The sequence below is a fragment of the Onychomys torridus genome, chromosome 7, assembly GCF_903995425.1.
Source record: "Onychomys torridus chromosome 7, mOncTor1.1, whole genome shotgun sequence".
NCBI classification, from domain to species: domain Eukaryota; kingdom Metazoa; phylum Chordata; class Mammalia; order Rodentia; family Cricetidae; genus Onychomys; species Onychomys torridus.
Genome location: NC_050449.1, coordinates 70,804,129 through 70,828,687, shown reverse-complemented (window position 1 = coordinate 70,828,687; position 24,559 = coordinate 70,804,129). Strand labels below are relative to the sequence as shown.

The 24,559-nt window shown below is 43.4% G+C and overlaps 1 protein-coding gene across 1 annotated transcript in view; it reads left to right on the top strand.

Annotated features, from left to right (window-relative positions):
- The window catches only part of Lrrc1 (leucine rich repeat containing 1), a 117,957-nt gene extending 116,463 nt beyond the window's left edge, over positions 1-1,494 (top strand). Inside the window, exon 14 of the mRNA XM_036193535.1 lies at positions 417-1,494. Within this exon, the coding sequence (XP_036049428.1) occupies positions 417-575 (159 nt within the window). The 3' untranslated portion in view covers positions 576-1,494. The remainder of the gene's footprint in view (positions 1-416) is intronic.
- The last annotated feature ends 23,065 nt before the right edge of the window (positions 1,495-24,559 follow it).

The window sequence follows — 24,559 nt, the reverse complement described above, 5'->3', positions numbered from 1 at the left end:
CACTCCCAAGCCCCCAAGGGGTGAAGGAAACCAGAGCCACTCTGAGTAATACAAGAACATTCTAGTAAATTTAATTTAGAATATTTATTTATTTTCTTCTTTATTCTATAATTATATCTTAAATTTCGTTATTTTTCTGTTAACTTGTAGAAACTTATTTTATACTAATATTTTAAAATGTATTCCTTTATTCTAAAAGTAGTATGTTCTGTCATGACTACGAAGTTCCTTTAATGTCCCATGAACTCTGGGTGAGCAGCTGATGGAATGCATATAGCTGGGAAGAAAGCTGTTTCCCCCCGGAACTCGGATTTCTGAAGTTGTAAGCTATGTGTTGGAATGCTAATGCCTCAGAGCTGCATGCTTTGAAACAGTAGTGGACAAAACCAAACACTTGGGCCTCTGTTTGTTTGCAGAGAACACTTCAGAGGCGGGCCACTCCACACCCAGGGGAGTTGAAGAACATGAAAAAGACTGTGGAGAACTTACGGAACGACAGGAACACTGCCAAAGGACTGGATTCCAATAAAAACGAGGTCAACCACGCCGCTGACCGAGTGACCACGTCGGTGTAGCACTCACCCGCGTTCGACCTGCTGTGTCTTCCCTGCTGTCCGAGATGTTCCTGTGTGTGCGTCCGGCCGACCGAGGAGCCCCCGCAGCCCGTGTCCACCACCCTGCGCCAGGATGCTGCTCTCGCACAAAGTGCCTTATGCATCCCTCAGGCACTCCACGTGCCAGTAGCCTCCCATCCTGATTGTTTCTCAATTTCAGTTGTTCATAATAAGTAGAATACACTACTGTCAACATCTGACCTTCGTTTTTGTCTTATGTTGGGGTTAGAGAGAGCAGGAAGGGAAATCACGGCCCTCTTCCCTCTATTGAGTGCTGGACATTTTGAACCTAAGTTCTTATGGACCTACTGATGAGAGGAAGCTTTATGTATGGAAAAAAAAAGATACTTTTTAAAACCTTTCTTGGCAGCTCAGATGGTGTAAATTTTAAAATTTTGTATAGGTATTTCATAACAAAAATTATGTATTTCTTTGTTATTTTATCTTGAAGACGGTACATATTTTCGTATTTGTGCAGAAAAACAAACTAGGCCTAAAGTATTTGTTTTTCTCTGTACCATCCACTCCGTGCCTTACTGTGTCATCCTGTCTGTCCTCTCACACCAGTTACAAACAGTGGCATCCTTGAACAGCAAGATGGGAATATGAGGGCGGTCATTTTAAAGCAGTGTTGCATTTTAAGCAGTAATGTACCAAATGGATCTGCTTGTTAACCAAAAAGATGAATTTATCAGTGATTTGTAAGTTTCATCTGGTGATTTCTTCAAAAAGATGAGCCAAAGGATTAGACTGCTGATCTGTCATTTCATATGCTCTCCCTCGTCCTAAGTTCCAGTAAGTGCAGCATGGGACTGTGCCTGCTCTAAAGGCGTGTACCATTTGTATAATGATGTACAGCAGAAAAGCACAGAAAAAAAAACAAAAACTGATTCAGAAATTCAGTGGATCAATAACTTATGTATTGCAGAAGGATGACTCTTAATGAAGAAAGCTTTAAAAGTTTAATATCTAGATAAAAGACCACAATAAAGCAAAATAACCTATACCCTAATAGAAATATTGCTATCTTTATACAAGTGCACTTTGATTTATAGATAGTTTTAATCAAAGCATAACAAAACACTGATTCAAGATATTCTTTTAAATCTGCTAATTTAAGGAGTATGTTTTTAATGTTTTTGTTGTTTTCTTTTTATATATGCTGTGATGAAAGAGAAATTCAAAGTGCCAGACACTGTGGTGTCTGAGAAAATCATGGGATTTTTTTCAGGGTCGGGTGGGATGGGGATTCCCTATGAAATAAACTCACCATGGACATTGGACATATAGCTTTTTAAAAATTATTACTTTGTGTGTTCAAAATGGTAGCAGATAATTGAGTTCTTGGACAGAGTATTTCTGTCTGTTGAGTATCTAGGTTTTAGCCAGTTTTGAGTAACTTCTGCTAAGACTTCATTCATGAGTCATTTTTCCACACAGGGCAGGGCCCAGAACTGCCTTCAGTGTGGGTTCATCATTGTGAGTTGTGGCATCTGGCAAGTTGGATTCCTTGGAAGCCTGTTTTCCACCAAGCAAATGCAATTCCTTCTCTTCTGTACATTTAGCTTGGGTTACTTACCTGCAAACATTGTTGGTATGTCCATGTGTAGATGCATTTTTTAAAACCCTGGAGGTGAGAGTACCTGCCAATGAATGGTTTTCAGCTTTGCCTACTAATCAGTAGGGACCCATTTTCTTTTTTTTTCCCTCCTTTTTTTTTTTTTTTTTTCCAGAGCTGAGGACCAAACCCAGGGCCTTGTGCATGCTAGGCAAGTGCTCTACCACTGAGCTAAATCTCCAACCCTGCTCTTTTCTCTATTTTAATAGTTTGACATACTCTGATTTTAAACCTAGAAAACTGATAGTTGTAATTCAAGGGCTGATTCTGTGGGAGTCTGTCCGGAGTCCAGCTCTGACCTATCAAATGGTTCTTGGGTGGAGGAGAGAGGAATGAGGAAGTATTAGGTAGAAAGAGAGAAAGAGACAATAATAAAGCTGGGTCAATACCCAGTTGCCCTGAGGTTCATTCCGAAGGACGTTTTGTAATACACCAAGAGAAGAGGCAAAAGACCTCCCTCTTGCAAGATCAAAGCACAAAGTACTGACCAATGTAGAGCCTTCCAAATACCTGGTAACCACGCCCCCAGTCAAATCATCCCTTTATGCAGCCCTGCTGGGCAAAGCAAGCCCAGATTCTCTGACCCTGAGTAAGGTCTCTCTAGATAGCCTCTGTGGGCTCCCACATGATTCTATGTAGATACACAGATTTTTATTTTAAGAGAGTCATCGTGACTCTGACAAACAAACCAAACTTTCCCAGTGTATTTTGTTTGTGGTTTTCATATAAAGGCCACCATTTACCACGCAGTTTTATCTTGGCTTTAGTGAATGGGTGGAGGTAGGGACACACAGATGGGGGAAAACAGATAGTTACAGTAGGAAATGCATTGTGCCTAATTATTTGCCTCCTTCGGCCTGTATCCTTTATGCCCTATCCACCCAGCTGGTTTGTTCTGGTTTGAGTTTGGGGCTTGATTGGTTTTGTTTCCTCTTGATCTTTTACGCTGGCTGATTCTGTCTTGCTCTAAAACTCCAGGCTGATGGATGAAACGTGGCTCTATGTGTCGTCAGCACCAACTTGACATCCCCAGCCTGAGGATACCCAGGCTTTCTAGGAAGGGAAAGGATGCGAAAGCTTCCTGTCCAGTAGTCAAGTTCCTGACCTTTTGTTGGGGTGTCTGTGTGTGTGGGGTGGGGAGAGGTGAGAGTGGATAGCACAAGCTACCACTCTGATCCCTGCCCCTCCCTTCCTTTAGGAAACAGTGGAATTCAGTCTTCCACTGACTTATGTGTCTGGTGGGAGTAATGGATAAAGGTAAAAAAGATAATGTTTATAAGAACATATTCGGGGTGGGGATTTAGCTCAGTGGTAGAGCGCTTGCCTAGCAAGCACAAGGCCCTGAGTTCGATCCTCAGCTCAAAAAAACAACAACAACAACAACAACAACAAAACATATTCACCTGCTTTCCTTTTTTATCAAGTGAGTTGTATGGATAAAGTAATAAAACAACAAAGCCCACAACCTGGAGGAGACGAAGCCAAAGAGATAGTCACTGGTGAAGAAAGTGGTGACTGGCAAGAAACTGCAAAATGCTTACCAATGTTGGTTTTCTTCTGGAAATTTTAAAGGACTACGGATAAACAGCCAACTCTTAAGAGTTTGCTAACTGGTTATCTGTGGGAGCAGAAACACTAGGCTGTTTGCACAGCGGCCCATCTGCCATTACCTGGGAGATTGCCATGCCCATGAAGATATCATTAATGGATAGATGAAGGCCAGGAAAAAGAAAATGTCTGTGCCAGGAAGTGACTCTGGAAAGCCAGTCCTGTCCCTGTGAAACTGCCCTCCGTGTGCTGTGGGTGCCCCGACAGGTGTGCGGTGAGGGACTTGGTTCTAGAGGTGCTGTTAAACAGGTGATAACCTCGGAGAGTTGGAATCTCACTTCACCAATTCCTGCTGACTGCCTTCACCCAACTTTCCAGAGAGCCAGTTAAAACACTGTTTTAAAATAGCCCTCAGCTTTTGATTGTGGGAAAGCAAAGACACTCAAAAGTGGAGTTATATAATGGGCCTTGACATGCCTGTCACTCACCTTCACCAAGTATCAACACAAGATCAAGAGGCTTGCTTTTTTTTAAAGGGACTGGAATTATGTTTTAATATATATGCAGGAAAAAGATGACCACATGTGTGCTTAAAAGAAAGGAAGGATCTGAGTGTACTCTTTGAAATATCATTTTGGAGTTAATTTTTAAGTCAGGATGCCAATGAAATCATGGGTTTGAGTCCCAGCCATACCACGTGGATTTGATTAAGCGATTTAGCCTCTAATAGCTTAGAAGGGGTCTAAATGGAATACATGGAACACAAGCTCTCAGGAAATTGATGGTTGCTGTTATTACAGGCCCTGCTGCTATGACAGTGATGGCATTAGGAGCTCTGAAATCCGTATCAAGGAGCAGTATGTGAGCAGGCGGGCAGCATTCTTAGGAGCATGCACTACTGGTAACTTTGCCTAAAATCTCTTCTGTTGTTTTAGATATAGGCCCCCACATTGTATAAGGGGAACTCAGCAAAAATTCGCTGGCTTCAAAACTCTCGGCTCCCTGATGCCAGGATTGCAGACTTGGACCACCCTGGCTAATTCTGATAAGTGCATTTTCATTGGTTTAGTTAATAGTTAGGTTCCCATCAGTCTCTGTCAAACTTCCTCTTTTTGCCTAGACTTAAGAACGCCTCTTAAAGCTGGGCAGTGGTGGCACATGTCTTTAAATCCAGCACTCTGAAGCAGAGGCAGGCAGGTCTTCTGTAAATTTGCAGAGCGAGTTCCAGGACAGCCAATGCTACAGAAAGAAAACCCTGTCTGGGAAGTTTCTACCAAAAAAAACTGTTAAATACCTAATCAAGGAGAAAACTCTTTCCCACAAAATAATTTCTATTTTGTCATGACCTCACTTTTGTATTTTAAGTCGATGCGATTCATTTTATTCCTTATCGTAGCCTTAACCCCGGCTTTTTATAATTTCCTCCCTTTTGACATACGTTGTTCTGTCTCTTCTCTCAAACGAGCTCCTAGGCTGGGAATGGATCAGGAGGGACGCTCTTCAGAAAAACCCCTGGAAACGATGCACATGTTAGTGCAGCCTGAGCGGGGAGGGTGGAGTCGCTGCTCCGCCTTGCTGCTGGGTGTTTAAAAAGCCCAGACAGCTGGCTGGAAAGGGAGACTAACAAGAAGAACCTGATGGGGAGCCTGCTAAGCTGTAGGAAGGACTTTTGTTCCTGCCCATTGGCCAGAAGAACCATAATTTTAAATCATGAGAGCAGGCTGGCAGTCACTATGACAGGCAAGAATCTGCTGGGGTTGATTTTTTTTTTTTTACATTTCTTTTGAGACATCAACATTCAACATCTAAAATGATGGGCTGCTTGGTTAGGTAGGAGACACATGGCTGCCGCCGCCTCCAGGTGCCTTCCCACCAAGCTAACCGAACACACTGTGCTTTCCAGAATGACCCTGTGAAGTAGATCCCAGTTCCACTTTGCAAAGCCATGAATTAAGATTCAAACGATTTCATAAATGAGCCAGGGATCAAGCTGTAAATCAGAGTTGGAATTTAAATTTGCTTCTCTGCTGACTCGCATCTGCAATGGCGGTTTATTTTCCTTTACTTCCCTCTCCCAGCCTCAGCTGTGAGCCTGCAATTACATTTAGAGTTGTATTTATAGTGAGGAGTCGTCTGTCTTCATGTACTCAGGTAATGAAGTGCAGGCCTAAATTACGGACAAACACAGGCGTGGAACTTCACGAGATGTATGCAGAGCCGCGTCTTCCTTTTAGCTAGTCTTGGTTGTTCTTGTCTACCTCTCCCTCTCTGCACACCATGGTGCCCATTTAAGTGCTACAGAAATCCCCATGGGGTCAATATTCAGCCATCTCAAGTGGTGTGAGTCATAAGGCACTTGGGAGATAACTCATTTGCTTAGTGAACGACCAGAACAAATTGATGTTTCCACGTTAGCTGGAGATAGTTTAGGAACCTGCTCGCTCTCAGAATTAGCATGTTCCATGCATTGGCAGGCAGCTCTAGAGTGGACCCATCATTTAGGAATGGATATATATATATATATATATATATATATATATATATATATATATATATATATTTTTTTTTTTTTTTTAATCATCACAACTTTTAATAGCCCTCCCTTGGAGAGAAGTCAGGTACTAGGAGATCTACACGATGCATCTTGACCTTCCTGTAGTTAGAGGATGAGAAATGTGATGGAGAGTTTCTTTTTGAAAGTCTGCCTTTGAAAAAGCTTACTGTGAAAGATGTACAAACTGTATTGCTCTCGTGCAGAGACTTTTAGAAAAGCAGAAACAAGATAGCTTGTGGGACTATCCTGTCTTTCACTGTCTTTGAAACCGGCTCTTCTGCCTGGTGGTAGAAAGAGAAAGCTTCCTGTAGCCTCCACAAGTCAAGAGACCAGTTTGGCTTTGTGGTGTAATAGGGGGACACACTGCACCCAATACTGCATGATCTTAGAGAATATCAACGCCACTTTAGATGGCTGCTGGACGTAGGTCTTCAAGGTACCAACTCCAGTAAATAGTTTGAGAAAAGCTGCCTGAGTGGTCTACCCTGACCACCTGAGGAGATTCTTGGACGTGGGCTCTTCTGTCCTGTGGGCATCCTGTCTGGTGCTCCCACATGGGGCTGCTGATTGCTGCCTTCCTCCAGCTGGAGGTGTGAGTACTTGTTTGTTTAAACCCAGCTCAGCACTGCGTGGAAAAACAAAACAACAGGCTTACTTGTCCAGGCATTGAAAAGTTCTTCCTGAATTTTTGTCCTGCCCACTGGCCCAGAGGCATAATGGGTGCGGTAAGTTTCGGTAATAGTTTGGGAAGTTTCGAGAACAGGCTGTGGGTTGGGTCTGCTGGGTTAGGGTTACCTGTGAATTTAATCATTTTGGAGCATCTGAGGGTCGGGAACATTGCCATAGACGCCGTGGGAGGGCCTGTTCCACCTCCCTCCTGATGGATGGCAGCAGATGCATATAGGAAGGCCTTTACAGAGGCCTGACAGTGAGGTAACCCCCATCCATGCTGATTCCTTTTTGGATGCCTGAAAGGAGTGTAGTGTAGAAAAAAGCATCGGGTGAGGTGCCCACTTCCCCACACTGGCTCCCTCTCCTCCCTTTGAGGACTCTTAGCAGGTAAATGTCCTGACACCCAGTTGAAGCAATCGTTTGGAACAGTTTGTCACCTGTGGTAACTGTAGAATTACCCACCACCTGTTCTGGTCTCAGACCATGCACCAGATAGTTTGCTGGAAGAAACAATGGTAGTACCAAGAATGAAGTTTGGTTGGGTCCTTTGCTCAGTCCTCAGCGACTCGTAGTAGTTATTGTCAATTGGGGACAAGTGGCAAGAAGGATTAGGGCCCTGGTGTCCTCTTCCCCCACACTACTTACTCTTTGCCCGGAAGCTGAGTGCAGCCGAGCCCATCTTACCCACTTGGATACCCTAGCATCTTTGGCAGTGTCTTCTTGACGGTGGTGATGCGCAGTGGTTCCCAAACCAGAGACTGCATTAGGATCACTCTCCCTCTAGGATGTTACAGCCAGTAGCTGTGGAACCCTGTTCATAATCTCTGATTCAGTAGATGAGAGTGGAGCCCCAAATGTGCATTTCTGGCCAATGTCCGGCTGCTGTAGCAGATCTGGGGCCACACCCAGAGAACCTCTGCTCAAAGGCAAGGAAACTTGATGTGACTTTGACAGGCCTTCTTTATTTCTGTGGACTTCCATTAACTCACTTGTCACCACCCCCACCCCCTGAAAAATACTTTTTAGAGAACTACATGAAAATGGGTTTGTGCAGACTTGCTCCTTACGTAGGTTTTTGCTCTCCCCACGTGCTGACCCTTAGGCCCTTGCTAACATGTGCTCACTGATGGCAATAGATGAAGTGCTAACAGAAACAGGAACTATGCTTACCTGTGGGTGAGTACCCAAAGCGAAGGCTGGAAGTGTTGATGGCCAGATGTGGTGAGACTATATCAACAGTTCCTGACTTGCCCAAGAGCACAAGAGCCTGCTGAGTGTGGGCTGCCAATAATCAGCAACCTGGCCTTACTCATTTGTGAGCTAGTGCCTAGCATTCAGTCCCAAACCCTCCAACTTTGCAATCAGCCCCTATGTCTGGGTTATTGGCGAACATTCTGTAACCCACCTTGACATCTCAGATTTGCAAACATCCAACTGCATCACCCTGAGGATTCCTAAGCTCACCTGTTATCCTTCATGCAACAAGACAATCTGTCTCCAGGAAACTAAAGCCAAGTTGGCTTTTTCAATAGCTTCAAGTGTTCTTTGCTCTTCTAAGTTTATTATCCCCTTTTGCCCTCCAAAGTAAATATCTGATATGTAAATTTATATCAAGACACATGTGTATTGAAGCACATTTACATTGTCTAAAGTAGAAACTTGCCATATTGAAAGTTCCAGAAGGTGTGTACACACTTAAATCTTGCTTTATGATTGATTCATAATGATGTCCTTCGCTGTTCCACAACCTCATTTGGAAATAACATTAAAACTTTTTTCATTAACATGCCTATTAATAAAGTCCAAGGATCCTTAGACCACAAATCACTGTTTGTGAAAACAGAATTTTCTTTGAATATGGTTGCATTGGTTTGTTCTATTGCTGTATTAGAGACCATGACCAAAAAAAACAACAACAACAACAACAACAAAAAAAAAAAACCCAAGTTGGGGAGAAAAAGATTTACTTATTTGTTTTACCTATAGCTTCAAAGTCTAGGAACTTGAGGCAGGAACTGAGGCACAGGCCATGAAGGAATACTGTTTACTGGTTTACTCCTCAGTGTGTGCTTGGCTTGTTTTTCCACACCACCCAGGATCACCTGCCCGGGGTGGGGGTGGGGCATTGCCCACCATGCACTGGGTACTCCCACATCAATCGTTAAGAAAATGCCCACAGGTGCTCTCACAGATCCATCTGATGAAGGCATTTTCTCAAGTGAGATTACCTCTTTTCTGTGATGACCCAAGTTTGTGTCAATTTGCCCACTTTAAAAAAAACAAGTATTTTGTGTATGAGTATTTTGCCTGCATGTATGTTTTTGTACCACATGAGCAGCTGGTGCCTGGGGAGTTCAGAAGAGGGTGCCAGATCCTCTAGGTCTAGAAGGAGCCATTATGTGGGTGCTGGAAATGGAATCAAGGTCCTCTGCAAGAGCAACAAGTTCTCTTAACCACTAAGCCATCTCTCTAGCTCCTTAACACATTTTTTTGTTTTGTTTCATTTTTTTGTTTTTCGAGACAGGGTTTCTCTGTGGAGCTTTGCGCCTTTCCTGGAACTCACTTTGTAGACCAGGTTGGCCTCGAACTCACAGAGATCCGCCTGCCTCTACCTCTCAAGTGGTGGGATTAAAGGCGTGCACCACCACTGCCCGGCCACCGTCCCCCCAAAAAAAGGCAGGGATGTAGCTCAGTGGTAGAGCGAATATTTGGCATATATGAAGTCCTTAAGCCAATTTTTAAAAATGTACAGAGCCCAGATGCCCCTCAAATCTAAAACATTTACCATATTGCCTCTATTAGGTGTTCAGGAGTTTCCTTTAGTCAGTTGGTACCAATTGCTACATTGTGCCACTTCAAGGCCATGGTGTTCTTGTTGCCTGCTTATCACAGCCAGATGCTGCTCTGCCAAGTGGGTTGGCTGCAGAGCGCCTGAGTCTTAGTCCCCTCTAACAGCATAGCCTGGGTTCACTGCTTTGTCTGTGTGATGCTCTGGGACACGTTCCTGGGAACAGCCCTTGTCAGGTGGCTCAGGAGTTGGAGATTGTTTTGTGGCACCACCTCCTTGGTCCTAGTACTGCTGTTGACCTGGCTGAGCAGTTTTATCACATGACGTACAGGGTCTATAGCTGGAACTGTAGCATGATCTATGAATAAGTGATCTACAAATAATCAAGGTGCCATGTTCTTGTATAGCTGCGGGTATCGACCCAGTTGGAGCAGTGAGGGAGCAGAGAAAGGACAGAGGCCTGCACACAAAGAAGCTGAGATCAGGTTGTCTAGGCTCTTGGATGGAGAAGCCGCAGCACCCCAGAAGCTCAGTGTGTTTATTATACATGGCTGAACAGAAAGGTTGAGTGGTTGCATTCAGTAGCATACAGAACAAGGAGGCGGAGTCACTACACACAGAGAAGCAAGGCGGCAGGGTTATTTGTATTCTACACAGCTGAACAAGGTTCAGCTTTACATATACATGTTTTATACACAGCTGAACAAAGAGACGGGCTCAGCTAATCTCAATAGGAGCAGTCTCTGTAAGGGAGCAGTATTCAGGACGTAAACATCTCAGGGGAGAAAGCTATGGTGCATATTTTCCTCACACACTGTCAGCATTCGCCCTTGGACCTGAGGAAGGCTTTGCCATCCCTCTGAGCCTTACCTGGTTTGAGACATTGGAGTCCTTGACATGGCCAGGCCCATGCCAACAACACATATTCACTTAGGGCTTTACTGAGGCACCACTAAAGATACCACTAAAAGTAGCTTTATTTTAGGGGGAATCCTGGCTTTCACAAGTGAAACACCAGTGTCTATTCCCCCGTGTGTACCTCTATTCTTGCTTGTTCTGACATCTTTTCCTAGACATTATCACTCTCTCTTCCAGCCACTCTCTGATCTTGCCTCTCTTAGACCTGTCTATCTGTGATTCATTTTGTCCATATCTTCAGCTGCTTCTATAAATATCTTCTAATTCCATCCCACAGGATCAAAAATCTTTTAAGTTCCTCCATAACTGTCTCTCCTTTTCTGTGAAGACCAATGAGAAGATTACTGTTTCCATCCTCTGCTTCTTCATTTCCATACACACCACTGTGTATACACGTATCTGTGGGGTTCTGCCGCCAATAAACTGCATTTTAGAAATACTCTAGTTGGGCCATCCACTTTCTATGTATGGGAGAAAACCCGAAGCATGTCATCCTGTAAGCATATGAGACAGAGCCAGGACCCTGTCTAAGGTTATGCCGTTTTCCCTTCTGTACTGTGTTTACTATGTCAATGCAAAAACAAAACAAAAACACAGCTTTCATCTTAAAGGAAATAAGAGTTGGTTTATTTTATTTATTTATTTATTTATTTTTGAGCCATTTTGAGTGACCGTGGCATGGGAACACAGATTTCAGTGATCCAAGATCCATGTTCCAACATGGAAGCAGTTTCATAGTTCTCCATAACAGAGAAAGACAAAATCCAAGGCAAGTTTAAAATCCATTGAGGTCTAAAGATGCAGGAAGCTTTTCTATGATGACTCTTAGCTTTGGAGTGGTGGAAGCTGGGGGTCTGCTAAGTCAACAGATTCCAGAGGTTTTTATCTGTTACCAGATGTTTGTTCTGACACAGAGGGGGACAAGGAAGGGCTGTTCTGGGATAAAGCTAACCCAAGATAAGGTGATTAGACTTTGGACCTGCAGTGTTCCAGGCTCCCCACGGCACTGCTGTTCTGATCAGTCAGTCAGCCTCTGCGGACACAGCTTCTTTCCAGGACTTCTTTCTTCACAGTTAGATGTGAGTCTCTAGGTCCATCTGGCATCCATGTGAGTCATATCATCAATGAGTCAAGTAAGGACAACAGGTCTCCTTCATCAAGTGACCACTGTTCTGTGGCAGGCCTGCTCTAATCGGCAGTGCTCACATTAGCTTAGTTGATACTTTGCCTCACAATCCTATGTGCTTGGAGATATTAAACCCATTCCAGTGGTTAGGAAGTTGAGTCAGAACTAGGATCATTGACTCACTGGCGGGTGCTGCTCTGGCTATTGAAGTCAAGACTGTTGAATTTGCTACTGTGACACCTTCAAGGGGCAGTCCTAGCTCCAGAATTTACAAACCCCTTCATGACAGATAAAACCAGGGGTTGATAAATGTAGAGAAGCAGAGAGAGAGAGAGAGAGAGAGAGAGAGACAGAGAGACAGAGAGACAGAGACAGACAGACAGACAGACAGACACACAGAGAGAGAGAGAGAGAGAGAGAGAGAGAGAGAGAGAGAGAGAGAGAGAGAGAAACTACTCCAGATCATTTCTTAATTTGGTTCTCCCAAATAAAATGCCTACCCCTGCCTTCTAGCTATAATGGTGCATAAAGAAGGAAGGAAAGTGAATCAGGTCCAGAGGAGATTGACCCTCTATGAAGCTTCTCACCAGCCAACAGCAAGTCTGGTTCTGTGGATAAGAAGTTGTGGAAGAACTTTGTTTTCTTGGGGGATGTGAGAGTGGGAGGCAGGAAGGGAAACATGAGATGCAGCAGGGCCTTGTGTTGGTGGAGTGAAGAGAGGTGGAAGGTGAAAACTGAGATTGTAAATAGGGAAATGCAGATGCATCACACCAGAAGAAGGAATACATTTCCGTATTTGGCAAGCCTAGGGAGAAAACTAATCTGAGATGGAACTATAGTTTCATAAGGAATATTGTACTTTAGAAAGAAATATAGCATTCTGAAATCAGACTCAGGTGTATGTTCTCATCCCTATTAAAAATTGACTGGTCCAGTTTCCCCCAAATGGGATAGTTTTCAGTGAAGGTCCCCACTTGGCCATTTTACAATCTGTTTGGGCTAGGTTTTCTGGAGACTTCTGTATGTCCCCCATGCTTCCCTGGCTGACAGTATTTCAGGCAGAATATAATCAGCCCAAGAAGCTAGGAATTTTCCAGGACTGTGAGATAAACTTGATGCTTACCTCTTTAGAGTATCAACACAACATCCATGCCAAGGTTTAAACAGATACAGAGGTGCGGTGTTTTCTTCTGCATTCTTACAGTGCTTGTTACTCAACTTTGACTCTCTGAAAATATTTTCTTTGTCATCTTTCTGTAAACAGGGAAATGTTTTCTTGATGGCTGTGTAAAAACCTCTTCCAGAAACCAGTTCACTTTTGGTTTGCTGTGGTGGTAAAGTGAATCCCTGGAAATTGGCTCTGAGCCAGAGATTCACCTACAGGACTTTTTCTGGGGAATGAACGCAGAGTTGAATTGCAAGGCAGTTCCAATAGAGGCGTTGGCCAATCCATCAGGGAGCAGGAGCCCCGTAGCCCGTAATTCCATTCAGGCTTCCACTGGAGAGCAGGTATATAATTTGGACAAGGCAGTGCTCTGGGGCTCCAGGGTGGAGGCAGTTTTTGAGGGGCACTCAGGATGAGTAACTGCTCACTCTCTGGGCTCATCAACAGGGAGGCCGGTGACATCTTTTTTTCTGAAAGGGGGATCTGCACTGTATGTATTCACTACAGCCCCTTAGCCTATGGCAGTGCTCTTAAACATGTGGGGTTGTTTTCTGTGCATTTAAATTCAGTGGTTTCTATCTACTATTTTATTAATATTTATTCTTTCTCATGGGAAGAGATTGGGAATCATTGATTTACTAAATGAAATTGTAACTCAATTCCAAATGTCTTAAAGCTGTCCTGTGAAGTAGTCTGAGGAGATGGCTCAGTTAATAAAGTTCTTACTGTGCAAACATGTGGACCTGAGTTGGGATCCCCAGCACCCAGGAAAGTCAGTCGCTGTAGTGCCTATCTGTAATCCAAGGACTGACAAGGTAGAGACAGGAAGACCTCAGAGCTTATTGGTCAGCCAGACTAGCTGGATTAGCGAGGTTCAGTGAGAGACCATGTCTCAAAAATAAGGTGGAACATGGGTGAGAAAGGAAGACACCTGACATTGACCTTTAACTCTGGCCTCTACATGTGTTCACATACATGAACACATACATACATACAACACACACACACACACACACACACACACACACACACACACACACACACACACTGTATGGTGAGCCTGAAATATGTAATTTATGTTTCTCCTTCTGTCAGTTCTTATGTAGCTTCAGTTCCAGTTCAGGGAAAGCCGTTGCCTCTGCAGATGACCCACTTACGATGCCACTCTGTTATTGACAGTTTTAATTATCCAAAGGCATCAGAAGTGGTATCAGTTTCTCCTTTCTCGGAGACTTTAAGAATAGATTTGCATCATCAGAGACGCCACATTTCCTTGACTTTCAGGATTTTCTGTCTTATCATCCTCACTATCATATTCAGAAGCATTTTGTGTGTGGTCAGCATTGCACTTGAGCTGTGCCTGGAGAAGTAAGTAGACAATCCTTTCCATCCTGCTGAAAAATCCTGAAAGGCATGACTCTTTTGATTTTTCAATTATAAATGGTTATATTCTTTGTGTATATAAAAATGTTACATAGAGTTGAGGTTCACCTTATGTGCCCAAACTGAAATCAACCCTCCCTTAGTCTTCTCTCTAAAAAAGAAAAAAAGGGCTGGCTAGTTGAGTGAATACAGCTGCACTATTTTCATTGCATGGCCAGAGTTATCTTGTAAACAGAAACAGCCATTCTTCTCACCACAGTCATCTGAGCCACAGAGTTGTTTACGAGTACTCATCTTTATGCAAGGCAGTCTGCTATTTCCCCCACAAAGCAGATTAAAATCTTTTTTATATTCTACAACAGTAAGTTGTAAAAGCATTTACTACAACATAGTCCTTTGCTCTAGGAAATACGATGCTCCAAAGTTAAAATCTGGAATGAAAAAATGTAAGACGTTTTGAAGCAGGACAGCAGTGGCCACTACAACTGAAAAAATACTCTGCCCCAAAGGCATAAACGTAGCAGGAAAAGAAATAGGATACTCTAAATTGGCAAAATAAAATAAAACAGGGCCTGCAAGATGCTCAGGGGGTGAAGGTGCCTGCTATCCAGCCTGAACCTGAATTTGATTCCTGGGATCCATATGCTAGGAGAGACTAACTCCTGGAAGATGTCCTCTGACCACCACACACACACACCATGGCGTAAGTACACATACATACATAAACACACACACACACACACACACACACACACACACACACACACACACACACACAGTAATAAATACTTAAAATAATACCCAGAAAGGATTTCAGCTATATTGTGCTATCACTCATCCTAAAGAGTTACACTAGTAGAGTCTTTGTATGATTTATTTTCTGGGGAAAAACTATTCAAAAATTTGATTTTATTTCATCTGGAAAACTTAAGCTTATATGACTTTCACTGTTTGTACATATTTGTTTTAAGTTTGAATTGTGTTTTGTTTTTGATGTTTTGTGGAGTTTTGTAGTTTTCTTGTTTTATTTCTTTGATTTTTACTGCACTAATTCCCTGACTTGTAAGTGATTTTAGAAGTTACAATGGATTGGAAAAAGGCTGTGGAACCACAGACTGCCAGGACAAAGGGAAAAGAAGGAAGGGCAGAACCAAGAAACGAGACAGGGAATCAGTGGTAGGTGGCATTCTGGGCCCCAAGAGAGACACAGGCAAGCAGAGAGGCTGTGACTTAGGTTCAAAGCAGGCATGCTACCTCATGGGGCAGCTGTAGTGTGTCAGTCACCCACCGGCATATGCCGTGTTGCTGCTGCGTGCTGGCAACTGTGATGGTAGTTGTGAGGCCTGCCGGTGTGTGGAGGCCCAAATTACTCCAGGTCAGAGAACCTGAGTTTGCTTTACCCAGCAGGGCTGCATAATGGGATGATTTGGCCAGGAGAGTATTTTCCAGGTGTTTGGAAGGGTCTACACATGGATGTAGGGTGTGCTTTGACTTGCAAGGGGGAAGTCTCTTGCCTCTCTCCTTGGCATATTATAAAAAAACCCTTTTGAATAAAGCTCTGGGCAGCTGGGTATGACCCAGGGCCCTCCTGAAGCTATCCTGTGTCTCTGTCTTTCTCATCATCTAGGTCTGTCTTTCTACCTAATATTTCCTCATTCTTCTCTCCTCTACCCAAGAACCCTTTGGAAGGTGGGAGAAATTGGAGCTGGACTCCCACATCAATGCCCTTGGCAAATCTCTTCAAGGCTCTCAACCTCATCTAGTCATTTCTGTTAGATTTGACTCATTACATAGGGTTGGTAGAGTGTTTGAGAATAATCCGAAGTATATTACATAACACACTTGAGCTATTTTCAGTTTTATTAATTTTTCAGTCAGATAAATTTGGCATGTTGTTATGGTAGCTTCAAATACCTCACTTTTCCTCCATACATCCCAATTGATTGTTCTTTAAAGTGTAAAGAAAAGAGTTTCTTTATAGTGTTCATTTCCTGGCTCCATTTCTTATTTAACGAGGAAATACCCCCAATATAGCCTGCTCCCAAATAATCAAGATTTTTCTCTGCATCTCACCCAGAATCTAAATCTGCCTTCTTGTGTGTATTCTGTTTAGTTACCATCACTGTTATACACAGAATGGTCCCTGCCAGAAACTGTGTTCTCCACAGCTCCTGCCTGCATGCATTCTACCAGCCATATACACCGTCTTCACTCTCATGCCCATCTCTGCACCTTCATTACTGCATCCCTCAAGACCTCCCATGCCCACCCATCCGCAGACCATGCTGAGATATGTGGCCGCCACAAACAGACTGAAAGCTTGGGAACCATTCTAGGTCATAGTTTATATTTGTGCTCAGTTATTTTTGGACAGGTGTAGGGATGGAGAGCTGTTGCCTTCCATGACGGCAAGGTCTGGGGTTACTCTGTGTCGTCTTCCATAGCTCCATACAGGAAACACCTGGCAATGAACTCTGACCTGTTCCTCTCCACACCACTGAAGGCAGTTTATGTTTCCACACCTGCCTATATGAATCTCTTTCAGCTTTTACCATAACATAATATTTAAGATATCACTATGGCAACAGCCATCATATTTGCATCTGTGTGAAACAAAAGCCATTTAAGAATGGGGAGCCTGGCTGGGCGGTGGTGGCACACACCTTTCATCCCAGCACTCGGGAGGCAGAGGCAGGTGGACCTCTGTGAGTTCGAGGCCAGCCTGGTCTACAAAGCGAGTTCCAGGAAAGGTGCAAAGCTCCATAGAGAAACCCTGTCTCGAAAAACCAAAACCAACCAACCAACCAACCAAACAAACAAAAAACCAAAAAACAAAACCAAAAATAAAACAAACAAACAAAAAACAAACAAACAAAAAGAATGGGGAGCCCGAACAGGAGCCACAAACAAGAATGGGACACCAAGGGGCTGCTCTTCCCTGAAAGGGGCATGAAAAAAGCTACCTACTCACTCACTGAACAAAATAGCTGGAGCCTGCCACACTGGTGGGGACTGGAGAAAGGCAGCTCCCCTGAGATCTGGAACCAGAAGTCACTCACATTGATTTGTGGTCTAAGTCATACTAAGGGTGGTTTAAAAACCACCCCGAGTATCACATTTACGTAAAGTCATTTTGTGGGGGCAGTGCTACTCCATCAGTAGGGAGGAGATGAGCATCAACTCTGGAAAAGTGCAGCTTCAGTCTGGGCTCAGAAGGTGAATTCTTCAGATATGCCAGAATATGAACATACATGTGTGTTACAGGAGGTGAAGGGCGGTGGTGATGAATTCCAGCCAGAATTCCAGCCAAGTGGCTAGGGACTGAATTTCCCAGTCTCTTCTGCAGTGAGGATGTGTCTGGTGACTTAGGAGGTAGAAAGTCTGAATGTGGCTGAGTTTTAACTTCTGTCTTCCCCCTACCTGGGAGATGATACTATGGCAGAGATTTCCCTGGACCCAATGTGGAAGGTCTGTGTTGTAGATATCCAAGCTTACTCTTCAGCCTGGATCTGAGATAGTCTCAGGCTTGGAGACATGTCTTTGCTGTGAGATACAATGCTTAGAAGGTCTGTTGGATAATTGTTTGAACAGCAAAGGAAGAAAAAAAATTGTTTTTCTGGCCCTGAGGTCTCCGTTGAAAGTGTAGAACTGCTCTTCAAAAGGGAAGCTGATATTCTAAAGGGAAATGACTGGCATGGCTGGGTTTCTATAAACCTCTTTGCACCTAACAATGAACAGTTTAGATTTGACCCCTACCTTACCCCATCCACAAACTGAGAGATTTGTGTGACAGATAGGAATCTCCATAGTTTTCAAGCCTTGTATTTCGGGGTTCCGTGTCTTAGCATTTTTGTCCACATTCTAATTACTATAGTCTTCATTATGGATTAACTCTATGAGCAAGTTTTCAACTGGCCCAGTTTTTAAGCATCTGTATTTCTACCCAAACTAGCTGTAGTCTTCATTTGACATTCCTGTTCCCAGTTTCAAATCTCATGTGTCGTTCTCTAACCGGCCAATACGGTGACTCTCCCCAAAAAAGTCTCTCCTTTTCCTTCTTTAAAATGTGCTGTGGTTGCCCATTGTAAAAGATGAGATCTGATCTCCTGGGGAGACACTGGAGACCCCCCTCTCCAGTTGTCCCAGCCCACTTCTTCAGCTTGTGCTGTACGCTGTGGCGGGAATGACTTTTCTCTGCTGCACATTGAGGGTTATCCCAGGCTATTCTTCTCTAAGAAGCCCTGTTCACCCCATCTAAGAAATGAGTCAGCTAAGAGCAAGGAATGTCTTCCTGGTTTTCTTTCCTCTATGACCCAGCACGGAACAGCTGCTCTCTCTATATATGAATGATTCTTTCTCTTTTGTCATTACTACTTAAAATTTTTTCTCTCTATATTGGGAACACATTCATTTATGAAATCAGAGTAGATTGGACCACTTCATTTAAGACTGGTAAAACAGGACCACAGACTATATGGCACAAGGCTTATTTATCATTTATTTATTCATCTTCATGTTCCACTATGGTGAGAGTTTTTCCTCCTACATCTTACATCTACCATGAAAGCTCTTTTTTTTGGGTGACCTTGCTTCTTCCTTGACAGGGACAACACTTTCCTTTGAACCATTGCTGTGCAGGCCAGTTCCTGCTTAGAGAATCTCACTCAGTCATTTCTTTTCTTAAGCCATTTGCCAAGTTGTCTTGACTAGGAAGACCCAGTGGCCTTGCTGTTTACTTGACAGAACAGGGTGCTAAGTGAAATTTGTGACTGAAATAATAAGAGCCACTATACTCTGCTGTGAGATTTGTGACTAGTTAGCTGACTTCTGGATGTCACACCACATGGAAGGCATAAGATGTAGGCAGTCCGTAGTGGCAAGGTTTTTATAGAAAGAACTGCAGTGTCCTGCACGTCTCCCATACCCACCAGGGACGGGGAAGATTAAGGCTGCCCGGTCTTCAGGCATTGCAAGAGGGCTCTCAGGAGGATCCTAATATATACCTCTCAGGTATGGCTCAGTGTGCACTGAAGGCTGGCTTTCACTTTCCAGAGACTGGCTGGGCAGTGGTGTGCTGGAGAGCTGCATGGCATGGATCAGGTTTCTCAGAATTTGTCATGAGTCTTCTGGATGACATCTGGTTGTAAGATGTAGCATTGAGTCACTTCAGGTCTTGAGCAAGGAGGTATCTGGAGGGGCTACATAGCCCAACAGAAAAAAAAAAAATGAAGGTGTGACTAGGAGCCTTGAAAAACATATGCAAGGGCACACCTTTAATCCCAGAGCCAGGCACCCTCTCTGAGTTCAAGGCCAGTCTGCTCTACATAGTGAGTTCCAGGCCAGCCAGGGCTACACAGTAAGACCTTGTGTAAAACGAACAGCAATGGATATGGATATGTGTCCAGAGGCCTGCTGGGAGAAGATCTGCACTGATGAGGAGGATGGGCAAACACATCCATTGAAGTGGAAGAGAGAGAAACCGTTTGCTTTGTGCCATGACCAGCCCAAGAGTATGAAGCCAGCTTATAGAGGTGGAACCAGGAGCGAAGTTCCTTGCCTACCTTCCTGCCCTCCCCTCCCTCTCTTCTATGCTGGAGAAAGCACTCAACATCAAGACGGGACCCTGGTAGAGGCTAGGAGGAGCGCCAGCTAACGAAAGGAGAGATGCTGATATGGCCTTTCTTCAGGCTGGAGTCCTGCCTGGCCTGGGCCTCCTGAGAGAGGAGAGATGTGTGGTGTGACCATATATCCTGTGCCCATCTAGACTCATAATGGATCTACAGTTTTAGGTTTCTGCATTGAAGGTGCAGTATTCACTGTGAATGGCCACAAAAACCATAGAGTCAGCCTGTGTTTTTACCAAGGCGCAAGCAGAGGGCAAAACTTCACACTATTTCGTGATTATGTTTCCCAATATCATGGTCATTGCAGGGCTTGGGTGTTGAGCCTTGGATCCCATGCATGCTAGCTAAATGTTCTGCCATCACGTGGCATCCCCTTCTCTCTCAGGTTCTCACTCAAGGTCAGTCAAAAGCTTCTGTTATATTTTTAACTTGTATACACAGTAACATGGTTATGGTTCCCAGTAATTATTTTGACTGCAATTAAAGGGAAGAGAGTTAGGCAAAATGATTTGTTTGTAAATTGTCAACAAGGGTGTTGGTTAAAAGTGGAAAACAAACAAACAGACAGACAACAGCCCTTAAGGAGATGAAGAGTGGAGCCTGCTTTCAGGCTAAGCGGGTTCCCGATGTATCTTTCTCACAGCAGAATTAGGAATGGGTTGTTTTCCATTTCCCCCTGCAGCTTTCTACAGAGGAGGGAAACAGATCCTGGCGAGCCATCCAGTTCCTCAGATGAATCCTGTGGAAGAACAAACTGCTGGAAGGGTGTATGTAGGTTTCCTGTTCCCCCGAGAGAAGTCTCTTGATTTCAATGTTTTAAGCCAAACATGCCCCGATGACCAGATCTCTCTTCAGCATCAGCTTTAGCTGAGCTTGTAGGAGGAGACAAGTGGAAGAAAACTGACAACCTGGCACATTTCAGCAAAGGCTTGCTGGCTCCACGGGTGACAGTGATGTCGGCACTTCATTTTACCACAAGTAATTTGCAAAATGGCTTCCTTCACAACGAATCTGTGTGGAATGCATGCTCCCGTTGCTATGGAATTAGAGATGAGTACCGAGCCATAGGGACTGAGGTCTTGATTGTAGATGGGAGCCTTAACAGGCATGAGTCAGAAGGGAACAGCTTGTGAAAGGATTACTAATTGGTACCTCTGGTGGGGCCACCACCAGCCCTGTCCTGGGAGAATATAGCAGGATGTCTCTCCACTGGTTGTTCCTGGGCCAGCCACCTTTTTTTTTTTTTTTTTCTCCAGAGTTTCTCTGTGTGGCCCTGGTTGTCCTCGAACTGGACCTATAGCCCAGGCTGGCCTTGAACTCAGAGATTCACCTGCCTCTACCTACTGAGTGCTGGGATTAAAGGCACGCACCACCACCACCACCACCACCACTACACTCATCCCTGAATTTCCTTTTACATCAATAATGTAAGGCACAGAGAGAGTTACATGTCTATGTTCTAAAGCATGGTGGTAGGAAGAAGGCCAGCTCCTGTGTTTACTTTCTGCTGCCACTGAAACAGAAGAACACTGTGCAGGCTTCTGAATCCCTCTGTGTGCCCTGGCTGAACACACACATCCCTTCTGTGTCCAGGCCTGGGACCACGCTCCAGACAGTTTTGATTGTCAATTCCTTGTTTTGCCTTTACATCTTACCACGTACTGTGATGAGTTTTGCTTGCTTTTAAACTTTATAGAATAACTGTCGTCTGTGTTGTGTCGTACCCTGTTCTTTCACACATAGGACATTTTTGAGATTCATCATGCAGATAGGTATATATGCACATGTTCATTATACTCTTCATATCAAGTTGCCTCATTTTTGAACCATGAATAGTGTTTCTGGGATCATTCTTGAGCATGACCTCTGCAGTGTGGCAGTAAGTGTTTCTCTTTACACTTCATCTTTGGACTAAGAATACACAGCAGGAGACTTGTAAATGGCTGATTCGTGAGGAATACAAGTTGTTTTCCAAAGTAATTGTTTCAATTTATAATCATCCTAGCAGTATCTAACAGTCCCTGTGACTTAGTATGCATATATATAAATCTTTCATAATATGTGTATGAAATAATTTTCTGATTTTATTAGTGTCTCTGTTAAAAATTTTAATCATTCTCTACCCCTCTTCAATTCCTATACTTATCTTTTGTATACTTCATAGAACTTCTTTATCCTTATTTTATCATGGACATTGCTATTTTGTATTATTCTGTGTATTGAAAATGTTGTCTTTCGGTTTGCAGCCTGTGATCTTACGGTCTTTGATAAATGAAGTATAAACAAGATTTTAGAAAATATAACACTCTTTCATGGCTTGCATCAAGAGATCTCACCTACTTTGGAGTCATAAACAGATGCTCCTAGATTCTCTTCCAAAGTATCCATAGTACTTCACTCCTTAATCAATGTGGAGTGTGTGTGTGTGTGTGTGTGTGTGTGTGTGTGTGTGTGTGTAAAACACCCCAAACTTGACCACTTAGGCACTTCCTCTTGAGTAGGCCACACCAGTGCCAATATTCAGGACTAGAGGCATAGCGTCCAGCAGGGCCCAGTCCCCTTAATGGATTTGTGGGAGTACACCAGCATACCAACCAAGCACTTCCAGGGCCACAGGGGCTCACTGGTGTCCTGTAATTTACCATGTAGACCAGGAGAGCCTTGAACATATGGTGATCATCTTACATCTGTCTCCTATGTAATGGAACTTCCAGGCATATGTCACCAGGCTCAGCTCTCCAGAGGCAGTACACAACACCGGCTCAGAAGTTATTAAATGTATAATATAGCTTCCAGGACAAGGGAAATGTCTCATGGCAGGTTGTGTGGTGTGAAGGAAGCTTCTGGAGCAGGCACCTGTGGCTTAGTAATTCTCTTCCCAGGCCAGACACAGTTCAATTAGGCATTCTTATCAAAAGGGATTGTTGCCTCTCCACAGAACTCACAGAAAGAAGCCCAAAGCCTCCACTTAGTGGAGGAAAAGTGTTCTGTTCAGCCTCTCTGTTCTCACATTGTGTGCATGTGTGCGTGCATGTGTGTGTGTGTGTGTGTGTGTGTGTGTGTGTGTGTGTGTTTTGCAAAGAGTAGGGATTCTTTTCATTAATTTCTATATTAAGTGCTGCATACTGGCTAATCCATTTTCTTCCTGATCTTCATTATCACTCTGACATTTTACAGGTTTCAACACACATGCGCATTTGGCATTTGACCTCACTCTGACCCCTCCTACCACTTGTGCTATTCACTACCACACATCCTACGTATGGTATGTTATCACAAGCCTTGATGTTTAGAAGGAAGTCTGGCTGTTTGGGCGGATAGGTCCTGTCTGTCTTTGAGAGCTCCTTTGATCTGCCAACTTGTCTAGACTGCAGACACGGTGGTGCAAACCTTAATCTAGGTGCTACTGTGAAAGAACTTTGCATGTGTAAGACGAGTCCCTGGTGGGCTGACTATAAGTGAGAGGATTACCATGGATGACGTGGGTGAGCCTGGTCGGAGCTGTTGGAAGGCTTTCCCAGGAGAGAGGACATTATAGATGGCAGCTTTGGTCTGTCCCTACAAGTCGCACTGAGCTCCTGACTTTCCCTTTCGTGTGAATTACACAGTCAGCTTGCTTTATGTGCAAAAATGCATGTTTGGGTTTTGATTTATATTACATTGAATCGATATGCTAATTTGGGTGAAACTGCCGTCTTCATCAAATTGAATCTTCTAACCTACGTTTTCCACTGAAGTAGGTCTTCTTAATAGTCGATGAAGTTACCATTTTATCCAAAAAGTTAGTCGCCAATTTAAAACTCCACTCATATTAATTGAAACGTAGATATAAAAACTGTATAGCTTAAGGGGCTGTCATTAACATCCACGTAATTACTACCCAGGTGAAGGAGCAGACACCAGCTCAGACTTTCTAAGAGCCCTCTCTGTTCACAGTCCCTTCCCTGCCTGACCTTAACACTCATAGCAATATGATAGTGTTATGTGAATATTCATATGTGATATGATAGTGTTATGTGAATATTCATATGTGATATGATAGTGTTATGTGAATATTCGTATGTGATATGATAGTGTTATGTGAATATTCATATGTGATATGATAGTGTTATGTGAATATTCGTATGTGATATGATAGTGTTATGTGAATATTCGTATGTGATATGATAGTGTTATGTGAATATTCATATGTGATATGATAGTGTTATGTGAATATTCATATGTGATATGATAGTGTTATGTAAATATTCGTATGTGATATGATAGTGTTATGTGAATATTCGTATGTGATATGATAGTGTTATGTGAATATTCATATGTGATATGACTAGTGCACCTAACTAGACCCTTCCCACCCTCTAAGATAATCTTTCTGAATCCCCTTTCCCAAGATCTTCATGGTTTGTGTTTTTTTCTTGTATCTTCAATCTAATATATCAGATTAATTTTTTGTTGTTCTAATAGTACGGTTAGTACACCTTAACTTGGCCATTACTAAAAGCATTAACGGAGTTGTAGTCGTAGTTTCTTTTCAACTGCTTTTCTTCAT